The 12373-nt window shown below is 37.9% G+C and overlaps 1 protein-coding gene across 4 annotated transcripts in view; it reads right to left on the reverse strand.

Annotated features, from left to right (window-relative positions):
- The window catches only part of macrod2 (mono-ADP ribosylhydrolase 2), a 661627-nt gene that overhangs the window by 47157 nt on the left and 602097 nt on the right, over window positions 1–12373 (reverse strand). For all 4 annotated transcript variants that reach the window (XM_079842113.1, XM_079842112.1, XM_079842111.1 and 1 more), the window contains exon 9: window positions 10848–10929. In XM_079842113.1, the coding sequence (XP_079698239.1) occupies window positions 10848–10929 (82 nt within the window). The remainder of the gene's footprint in view (window positions 1–10847; window positions 10930–12373) is intronic.

Below are 12373 nucleotides of genomic sequence, written 5' to 3' on the forward strand. Positions count from 1 at the left end.
TAAAGTCACTGCATGTTTCTTGACTTACAAGTGATCAGGGCATGTTTTTTTCCAGGGGACCATGGAAATAAAGTCTTAGCAGATATTAAGCTGACAGTCTAAAAAACACTCTAGCTACCTATAGTTAGTAGAATAATTATCTAAATAAAGTGTTCCTAAAAATTGTTCACCCTTCAAAACAACCTTGCTTTTCCAATTCAACCAATATCCAAATTTACATGTTTTAGCTCCATATTCCAGTGTTCATTTCATCCAAATTTTTGTCATTGACAAAAACTCAGACATACACCACATAAGTAGAGTGGGCTGTGAATGGCAATTCACTGTGATTTCGAAAACCGCTTTTTATTTCATTTTCTAAGCCTCTTGCAGGCCTCATCAGCATGTCATCCTCAGACAGGCATTTGGTCACACACAGGAAAACACGTTCACACACTCACACATTCAGCCTCTAGCAAAAGCTCCTGCTTTGATAAAACACTCCTGTCATCTGTTCACGCGAGAAAGACTGTCAAAGCTCCCTCAGGATAGTGCGGCCATGTTTCTCCCTTTGTTTAACACAGAATAAAAGCAGAACATGCATTTATACGGGGAGAGAGGGGAAAAACAGTGGCATCATAACATGCTGAGTCATTCTGGACAGGGAGCAAAACCCTTTAGACAACCTTCAGCAAAGAACAACTGCCCTCTGTGCATAAAAGCTGCCAGTTGATTATGCAATTTCACAATGAAAGTGCTGTAAATGTAATGCACTGCTCTGCTGTTCTATGATTTCTTGCACATGAATTTATGTTAAATGCAAAAAGCAAGATGGTGAGCTTGCTGCATTGTTCAGCCATTGAAATGCAAATCATAAAAAAAATGTCTTCTAACAAATTGAAGCAATAAAAGCATAAAGCCAGATGATAGATAGATAGATAGATAGATAGATAGATAGATAGATAGATAGATAGATAGATAGATAGATAGATAGATAGATAGATAGATAGATAGATAGATAGATAGATAGATAGATAGATAGATAGATTTTTTTTTCTTTTCAAATAAAACAAATGTTGCAGTGATTATGTGGGCTAAAACAATAGATGTCTAAATGATTTGGAAAGAAACAAGACACATGTAAGCCAGCAAACCAGAGACTTTAATTCCACTGACCAGATGGACCGCACACACAGACACCAACGTACATCCACTGTCTCTGCTCCTCAAGGAGAGCCAGACATGGGCCCCTGGGGGCCAGAGAGTGTGCTGGAACATGCTGCCTTTCAATCTGCTCATGTCTGAAAGCATTTTAATCAGTTGCAGTGCCTCCCAAACCAATCAATTACTTTAATCAATCAATTAGAGCACTGGTGTGCGACGAAAACCAGCTCACCACCCACCATTTTTTCCAATTAGATTAAAATTCCAGGCTGAAAAAAAATAAAATAAATAATAATAATAATAATAATTGAGAGGATAATGCTACACTGTCAACACAAAAAGAAAAATCTTCCAAAAACAACCATATTTAATGGCATTAAAAATGCTTGAAATATACAGAGCAAGAAACAGGTTAAAGATGTTCTTATGATAAAATTTCCACAGAAACTATTCGGCCATTGCAATGAAATATTTTATTTTGCCATGTGAGAGAAGCTGTGTACTTAATGATTCCATCTCTTGAAAAAAACACAGCTAAATCGCTGCTAGCTCCTCACCACTAGCATAATGGCTGTATTCCTAGCTGTGTAAAGCCCCTCACGTGGTGGCACTTCAAAAAATTCCCATGGTGTGTTTGATGATATTAATGCACCGTAACACACTCAACGTTTGTTCCCTGGAGACTGAGGACGTTGCGTGCGCAGCCTTCATTTTCAACTCTTCCGGGGGTCCAGGAGGCCCCGTCGACTTACGGCGGACGACCATAGCCTCACCGCAAACACCCGGCTTTTCAAATGATAGGCTTTCTGACACAGTCACACGGGGAGAGGAAAGCCTCCATTAAAGATAGCAGGGGGGAGCTATCGTTTGTGAACACCATGTAAATATGGATGTGGCTGGTGGACCAAGAGCGAGTGAGAGCGTGAGAATGAGATTGAGAGTGAAAGAGAGAGACCGCGATTCATTTCCTGACTGAATATAACGAGATCTGATAAAACACTTCAATGAAATTACATTAATTTAAATGACAACAAAATCTATCTATCTATCTATCTATCTATCTATCTATCTATCTATCTATCTATCTATCTATCTATCTATCTATCTATCTATCTATCTATCTATCTATCTATCTATCTATCTATCTATCTATCTATCTATCTATCTATCTATCTATCTATCTATCTATCTATCTATCTATCTATCTATCTATCTATCTAATCCTGTATCCGTCTGTCCATCCATCCATCCGTCTGTCTATGTATCTCTGTCTCTATGTCTGTTTCCATCTCTCTTTATGTCTGTCTGTCCATCTATCTAGCACTCATTTTGTACAGTTTTTTAATAATATTCTGCTTATTTATCATATCAATAAAGAACAATGAAACGCTACGAAATAGAGATATATAAAATAAATTTAGCCTGCTTCTTTCATAGCTGTAAACCCCTTAATTGAAATACAATCATATCCTGTCTTGACATATAATGAAACACAGAGATGGCACACCGTCTCAAAGCTCTTTCACACATCGGATTCATCCTCATTCTATGACAACTGTATTCTTCATGGTCCCTTCACTGACTCATAAATTACTGAGCAAAAGGACAGCAGGCAGTGATGTGCGCTGTACTCGCTTACATAAGCGTTGGATATTCTTTAGAATCATCTCACAGGCCTGAACCCACCAACTCCCACATAATGGACCCCAGACTGCTCTTTTGGGCGGCCAGGCTCTTAAGGGAGGATAACAGCGGGATGCTAGGGATGGGAACGCAGCTAAGCGGAGTTGACAAGGCGACTGCGCTGTCTCAGAAACTGACAGAACTTCAAAGAGATTTCTCTCCTAAGCAAAAGTTTGTCTAGGAGGGTGTCTTCGGTGGGAGGAGTGGGCGACTTTGGGCCATTGGGGATGCGAGTATGTATGAGGAACCTGCCACAAAGATGCACAGAAGCGTAAAGGACACAATAATTTAATTTACAAGATCGACCAATTAAATAGCTTCAGCACAGTTAGTTACTTTTTGTTTTTTGGCTAGAAGTGCAGCTAACTGCTTTTTAAAAATATAGTGAAGCTACTAGTAGTTAAACTACTTTAAAAGAGTAGCTTTGAAAGCACAACTTGTGCTAAACATTTAGACTAAAACTAACCGAAGAATTGCATTATGTTTTACAATTGATGGGAAGAGATGGAGAAAATCTAGAATATAAATTCAAGTGTGAAAATCTGAGGTCAGGCAAAAGGAAAGAGGAATCGGAGTTCAGTAATCGGATGTCAAGATGAAGCTTGATTTGAAGAAATAGAATACTGAAGTTGATATGTCTAAGACTGTAAAGATTGAGACAGAAAGACACAGAGCCTGATGTAATCAGAAAGAAGCAGTGTGATTGGATGACAGACGTGAGTGATAACCCCAACACACAAACTGAGCATAGTAAAAGGAAGGAAAATGAAAGGGGGAATATATTGAAAAGAACATTCTCTTTGTCCAACCATGCCTTTAAATACATTACAAAACAACAGATACAAGTGTATTAAAGAAATTAACCATAAATGAAATGCAATTAACAATAATAAGTAATAAGACTAACCGTGTTGATCTATATAATAATGATTTGTTTTCTGTCGATAAATGTATCCAAAAAGTTGCTCACCTATCTAACAAAATGCATAATATCATCTCAAGCATCTTTGGTGATTCCATGGTTTCTATGGAATTAAAAATGGAATCAAGGGTAATGCCAATTTGACGTCACTGACGGGCAATGACATGGGCCGCTACACCGGTTAAAACAGCCCACTCTATTTAAACTTTGTTGGAAACATTTGGGATAATTTAAGTACACAAGTCTATAACATTGCATATAACAAAGTCTATAACAAAATACATAACATTGTTTTCAGGGTTTGACATTAACTTTTTTACTCACCAGCCACGATGGCTAGTGGTTTTTAAAGTTACCAGCCACTTTTCACTTGCCACAATTTTGACACCGATACCATGGGGAAAAACTGCCATATAGATACATTAGGCTGCTGTCACTTTGAGACCTGGTACATACATCCATTATACTGTTACACATGCGTTTTCATTCTCAAATGTTTAGGTTCACTTAAAACATAAGTGCTTCACTTAAAACAAACTGTGTTTTTGAGAATACTCAGAGAAGACCGGCATTTTGACATTATTTTTGTCTGTATTTGACTTTTTGAGCACAATAAGCAGCGAAAAATAACTACATTTAGTACTGAAAGGTGGCTTTATTTGCTCGCAATTTGGGTGTGAACACAGAATCTAAGGGAATGAGTAAAATTATGCGCAATACACGCAATCCCACGCCGAAATTCAAGCCCTGCAACACCAACCATATTCATCCGCAGCATATTCAATGAGTGAGTGAGGGGAGGCGCGCTTCTGTGTGTCAACACGCTGTCGGAGAGATGAGAGGGCAAGAAAGCGCAGCTGGTATCGTGTCTATTATGCGGACTCCCTTCCAATGAGGATTGGAAGTGTTTCAGATTATAGTATCGATATGTATCGAAACATTTATATTTTTGACATCACTACATTGCACTTAAAGACTACAATGGAATTTTTTTTATATATATTTATATTATATATAAAATTCAACCCACCATAGTTACACGTCACTGCTGAAATCCACCCGCATTTGGCAGTTTGGTGGGTGTTAATATCAAGCCCTGATTGTTTTAGTGGCTTTTGGATATATTAATCCAAAAATCTATTATATTTATAATACAACTTGTCCCTTTAATAAGCAGAAACCAACAAACAATAAGCAGGCTTTTCTGATTACAAGGGGGGGGGTGAGGGTGAGTAAATTATGACAATTTTCATTTTTGAGTGAACTGCTGCCTACTCTTAACCTTCTATCCAGAATAACATTTCTTTAGTATTAACCTAAATCAAACATATAAAATGAAACTATAAAATAACCACATAAAAATAAGACTTTAAAATACTTGTACTGCACATATCCAAAATCTGTTATTTGCTATCAACATAAATGTTCTCATTTCTGCACTGCTTTTTTTGGGTGAAAATGACAGCTGGTTGGGAGGCATACACTGATGAGACAATTTCCTATATGCAAATGCCCTGTTTGCATGTCCCGACACTATTCCTTTCTATTTGCCAGTTGTCACACACTTGTAAGGCTAAGTAAGAGAAAGAGATTAAAAGAACACACAAATCCTAACAGGTACACACAAACAAAAGTATTAAGAAGAATACTTGGCAAAACTGACAGTTCAACAATAACTTCCCTTTTGTTTAGCGACCAGAACAAAGACGATTTTTCTTTCCAGTTGTATAGACGCAAAAGCAGACGAGGGCTTGTATGAATACATGAGTAAGTGAGTGGGTGAGAAAGAGAGAGGGAGAAAATGCATGCGGCGTGCCAGAGAGTAGCCACAGCGCGAGATGCGAGTGCAGCTTTAAAGCTCAGTTAAAATGAGCACGTCTCTTCCGCAGCTCTTGGCACGCTGGTTCCCATGGTGATGATGATGATGATGAGGTGTTGGGATCGAGCTGTCAGGCCCTTGTTATTTTCGCACATTTTACAACTGCCGCTATCAGGGACACCAGCAGAGCTAATTCAGTCCTATTGTCTCTCTCTCTCCATCTAAAAAGCACTTCAAAACTCACTCCACAACGATTCGCCCCAATATACCATCCTCATGATAATTTCGCTCTTCTGGAATGTTCTCTCCGTACCGGCTCCTCCTGCGTCAATCAATATCTAATATGCAGTCAGAGAAACATGCTAATGATGTAGCTAAGGAAACACAAATGATGCTGCTTGTTGAACAGTGAGATAGACGAGTATACTTCAATACAGATAATAACTCCATATGTCACATAACGATTCTCAGATTAAACACAGATACTGTCTCGGAACAAGCAATTTAAATGATGTATAAAATACGGAATTAGAGGAACAACTACTTTGATTACATTAAACTACAATTTCAATGGTAGATTTGAGAGTTTGATGGCAAAAAAACACAACAACAATTTCAAGACTCGTGACCATAAAGCGTGCTAAAGATTTGCAATTACTGCAGGTGACCCCTTCTCTGCATCACTGAACTCTGACCCTGTCAGACCACTCTCTCTGTTTATTAGCAGCACTTGTGTCTGCCTCCTCGACCCGAATTTTAATAATAAAACCATCTGCGTGACTTTGGAACTATTAACCTGACCTCTCAAACTCTAAAAGCTCAGACTTTGTGAATTACTCTTTACATTGTAACCTTACCATTGAGATTGCTTTTTAAGAGGTCATATAATGCAAAACAGTATGTAGACATATTTTGAAAAATGTTTTAGAGCACTGATTCACAACTAAAAGCTTCAAAGTAAGAAACCAACCTTTCAGAAATGTTTGTGATACAATTAATCAAAATTGCGATAGGCAATTCACAAAGACTGCAATTTAAGTAAGGGATAAACCATGGCTATCTGTGCATTAAATGTAGAGAACTGCCCAAAAAGCCCGGATGCCCGATGCACAGCTAGCCGTGGTTTATCCCGCTTATACCATGGTCATTTGCCAGCAACTTAAAGCTGTTTTTAATGTTTGCAGCGCAATATTTGACTGGAAGGGTAAAGTTGACGGTTATTTTCATCAAATCTAGCATTCTGTCCGCTTTGAATCAGACACAGAGATAAAGTAGTGCGTAAGATTACATTTATTTGAATGAATGAATGATAGCATTTATTTGAATTCATTATCGAGAGAGATGAGAGATGCGTACCTGCGTCTGTTCAGTGTTCTTTCTCTCTCTATTAACAACAAAGCTGTGAGCGTGAATTACTTCAAAATAGCGATGTAGCCCACTCTTGCTGAAAAATACAATGTAGAGATTTAGTAGCAAAGCTATTTTATTACTAAAAGTCGTGGGGCAGCGTTGATAAGTTTCTGTGCACCTGAATGTTTCTGTGTGTGTGCAGAGTGTTTTCCGTGTGTGCGTGTGTCATAATATGTGTGTTGTGTGTGCTTAATGAAAACAGCGCATTAATATAAACCGGTGATTCAGCTGACTACCTGTGCATTAAGCGCACCTTGCAGCCAATTAGAATGGAGTATTCAGTGAATTAGAACGTGCATTTGATTAATATATAATACAATGATTATTATTTTTATTAGTAACTATTTTATTTTACATTGAAATATTACAATAGTAATAATTCTTATTTTGTTAATAATAATAATAATAATACAACCTGGATTTTTTTTTTTAAATCACATTTTAAATCACACATTTTCCCCACAATTTTGCATCCCTTTGACTGCCCATGTTTGAATAGAAATCTTGATTGACATTATAAAGACCCTTCAACAATGTCACATTCGCCACTGACCTTTCAAAAGCAAAGCCAATAAAAACTTTGCATGATGTATACAAGACTCATTCCCTATTTCTCCATATTTCCCCTATTCCCACACTTCCTGCTTTCTTGCTGCCCAGTAACCTAAAAAAAAACGCCTGTTTGATGATTTTTCATGGCACGAAGCCTTGATGCAAGGTAAACAAGGTAAACAATACCTCATATACTACAAAAGTATAAAATACGGTCCTTTTAAACTTATGATAAAGCATTTAGGACCAAAAGTAGTTTATATTAGTTCTGGATTAAGACTTCCGTGAGGTCTAAATCACAAATAAATAGCAAGCAAGAGAGCATGTGGTCTTTTAATTCTGAGAAAGCTGAAGGGGGTCACTGGTTCATTCTGATTGGTTGTAAACTAAGAGAGGAGTGCCTCAGTCATCTCATTTCTAAACACTAATACAAAGAGACGCGCCCGAGGAACAGGGACCTGGCTGATATAATTACACATTCTCTGGTGAATTCTATCTTTCAGAAAGACCTGGAAGAAGGAAAGTGTGTGTGTATGTGTGAGAGGAACATGACAGAAACAAAACATTCAGCAAGTGGGAAAAAAAGTGAGTGTCTTGACACTTATTATTCCACCTGGTCCATGACTCCTAGTGTGTGTACGAGGGGTGGTAATGGTGGATTATATTATTCTCCCGGTGCATTCAGGATTCCTCTGTTTGTTTGTGTGTGTGTGTGTGTGTGCGTGTCCATACAAATGATGAACCTCTAGGCAGCGGCTCATTTGGAAACCTCCAGGGGTTCTTGTCATGGAAGTGCAGCGAGCTTCAGGCAGAGCGAGACAGCAGGACACTTGGGAAGGTCCAAAAGGGCTCCGGTGCGGCCTGCACTCACATCATATGTTTGTTTAGCGCTCAGGGAGACTGAAAAGAGGCTTCCTGAGAGAGACTTGGCCTTTAAAGAGAGAGAAACACCACACAGGCGCACAATAGTTCCCATAGAACTAGCTAGTGCCACGTCTCATAAGGAAGGAGAGGGAGTAAAAAAAATGAAAGAGAGACAAAGTGAGGGAATTGGGTGAAAGCGAAACAATCATATTGACATTGACAGAAGGCCAATGTGCAAGACAAAGCAAGTGAAAACTGAGGATCCGACTTCTGAAGTTCCATCACACGACAGTTCATCTTTACATAAAGCAACGCCAGCACCAGAGCCCACACGATCCAACCAGAAGCAGACAAGCATAAGTGTGAGGTGGAATGTTACTGAGGAGGTGCCATCCTGCATGCCTCTGACATCTGGGGTTCGCTGTGGAGGTTCAGGATAGCTGAGGGTGTTGACAGAAGCAAAGCCTCTGCTCTACATATGGACCTCCGGGCTATAACGTTTGCTCTTCAGAGACAAGCAATCGGTACTGTGAAATACAAGCAGCCGAAGCACTCCACACCTGTTAAACTCATACGCTAGAGTATTTCATGTGATTCTCAGACAGCAGGGCGAAGCAAGATGTACTAGGGGCCTGAGAGCTTAGTTACGAATTGAGCTTGTGGAAAACACCAAAAATCACTCAAAGGCGTTTGGTTACAAACTGAGACACGAATGCAATGAGCCGTAAGATGCAGACAGCAAAAACACGTTCCAATGCTTTTCCTATTTCTCTCCTTTCCACCCAGTGTACATATTGTGGGTCTTTTATATATGTAATATTTTCTTTCAACATGATGTCAATGTTTTTTTTCCAATGTTAAAACGCTTTCTCTTGCTACAAGTAAGCCATTTGTAGGCTTATTTCCCCTGTGGCGGCTTCAACATTATTCTGTTTGTTTGAGTAATTGACTCAACCAACGGCAAGACTGGGAAACTTGTTTTAAAGTTATTCAAGCACGAAATGATTCCATGATTTACTCATACTTATGTCCAATTTCAAAGTTGTATGACTTTTTTGTGTAAAACAAAAGGAGAGATTCTAAGAAATGTGCTGCTTCCTCTTTTCCACGCAATTATAATGAATGAGGACTCACGCTTTCAAGCTTAAACAAAGAAAATGCAGCATAAAAGTGTAATGCAACTCTTGCAAAATATATCAAGTCTTCTGTGTGAAAAACAGATGGAAATTTAAGGTGATAATCGTCCTCTCGCAATAATAAACGTCATGTCACATCGAGCACAGAAAGAGCCATTTGTGCAAGAATTTGTGATTTTATGAACGCACCAAGGAGAGTTATTTTAAGAATTTCAGGGAGCAACTTAAATGTGTCTGTTTCTCACACAGAGCTATCATTTGACCTCAGTATATAGTGCATTGCATTTTTATGATGCTTTCAATAATTTGTTTCTCTATTCACTAATAGGGTCTTCCTGGAATACCGGAAGCTGCAGTTTCTAGACTATTCAACTCTGTATTTGTATTATTATTTTTCAGGAAGGATTTAGTTGTTTAATTGTAAAAACATACCAGTTGGTAACCCTCTTGATATTTAACCTAATTTGTTTCAATATATGAGAAACTTTATTCTGTTTTTAAAATCAGTTTTCTTGAAAAGAGACTATTTTCTGTGCATGTGAGACTTTAATTCATTAAGCTTCACGTATGATGTGTGACCACTTAACAAAGTGCAGTAAACCATTAAACAATTGCGCTACAAACTAGTGTGTTTATTAGTATGTTAATAAATTAAAATAATTTCAAAACAAACAACATCCAGCAGCACAATTAACTGTTTTTGTGACTAACTGAGACGGCTGACAGCAAAAGCCTCACGCACAAGTTTAAAATGGTCAGAATAGAATGGCTCTTACGTTAAAAGTAAGGTTGAGAGACAATAAAAATTAGGTGGCACTGTCGCAAAAAACTAGGGTCTTAGAAATTGAAACTGCAGCAATTTAATATTGCTATTCACTGCAATTCATTTAAAAAGAAGCCACCACAGTTTTTAGAATTTTTGCACAGAAGAAGGGAAATTGCACAAGTTTAGAACAACATGACGACAATTAATAAGTATACAATGATTTAATTTTCATTTTTGGATGGACTGGCCCTTTCGGAATAGAGTCTGACTGTGGTTATCTTGATTGCGTTCTATGATAAAGGTGGGGTTGAAACTGTTTTCAGTTTAGTGACAACTTGGGCTGTACATTATCATAACAGGTTTTGGTTATGTGGAATCCAATCACTGCCTGCTGTGCTGTATCTGTGCGTTTCTACTACAAACGTCACTCCAGTCAAGGCGGCCTGATACTGTGAATCCTGCCTGATACCCAAGTAACAAGCTTTGAGCCGAGTGGGTGTTACAACCGACAAATAAAATGAAGTTTAAGATTCCAATAAGAAGATACAGTACCTGGGGAGAAGAAATCTGACATCTTCCTCTTGTAAATCTCATAATCTGTCTCCAGAAAGACGCAGAATATGACACGGTCGATCTGCAGAAGGAGAAGAAAACAGGCATTTAGCATAATGGAAACCTGAATCAATGCCTCTCTTGGTAAACACATAGCTAAAGGCAACACTGTTAATAAATATGAAAGTACTAGTACTCAAACTTGTCATAACTAGAGCTTAGGGGACTCATTTATGACACTGAGACTTAAAATGCAAATGAGTCTTAGTCTAGTTCTTAAACAGTATTACAAGTTTAATTAATGAAGCAATTTTGGTAAACTATCGATATACACAGAGCAATAGTTAGGCATCATCAAAATAGCCAAAACATTTAAATCACATGTAAAGAATTTTATAAATATCATAAATATATGAATTGTGTTTGATGTTATGACTATGCTTAACTAAAAAAGAAAACACACTCAGAATACATGCCAACATTGACAAACTATGAACAATTATTATGACTACATTTACAACTGATCACTACTAGTATAGTGTTTTGTATACTGCACAGTATACACTGAATACTACTTTAAAAAGTCTTTTCAAATAGTAGAATGCTATATTGTTGTCACATTGTTGATGACTTTTAAATCAGTGAGTGCCATCTAGTTATAATTTCTTACGTTAAAATAATTCAAAAATATATATATATTTGCAGTGACAACCTAATTTTATGTAAGAGTTTCTTAACTGGTAAAATCACATCGGCAATAAAATATCAAGCTGAGTGCATTGCATTATGGGATCAGGAAAATGTGCATTGTGTGCACATGTTGCAAATATACTGGCTGACAATTAATTTTCTTTAAGGTTTTATTGTGTTGAATCAAGAGCATGATCAAGATAAGTGGTACAATAACAATACACAAAAGAAGAGAACACATTATCAATTTCCTCCACCCTTCATTTCCTCCACTTAAGATCAAACTTCTAGTAATCTCTAACCACAGCTCACTAGAATGCGAGCGATGTCACTTAGGAGCAGAACATCAAGATTGAAATTAAAACAAAAAAACATAAAACCTCCCAGCACTCCCTTATCACTGCAGAGACCGGATCCTGAATTCAGTTCCATCTCTTTCCATTCCGGACCACCCAGACCAGCCATCCTGCTTAAGATCTCTATGATTACACTAGTACAACAGGGATCTCAATACAAAACCCTCTTTTGATTCTTTCCATGTTCCCAAAACAAAGACCTCATGTGAACAAGAGTATAAAACAACACACACACACACACACACACACACACACACACACAGACACAGACACAGACACAGACACAGACACACACACACACACACACACACACACACACACACACACACACACACACACACACACACACACACACACACACACACACACACACACACACACACACACACACACACACACACACACACACACACACACACACACACACCTGTAGGATATACACTGTAATACCAAAATCATAGATCCAGCAAATGTTTAAAT

Source organism: Gobio gobio (assembly GCF_949357685.1).
Source record: "Gobio gobio genome assembly, chromosome: 18".
NCBI lineage: Eukaryota > Metazoa > Chordata > Actinopteri > Cypriniformes > Gobionidae > Gobio > Gobio gobio.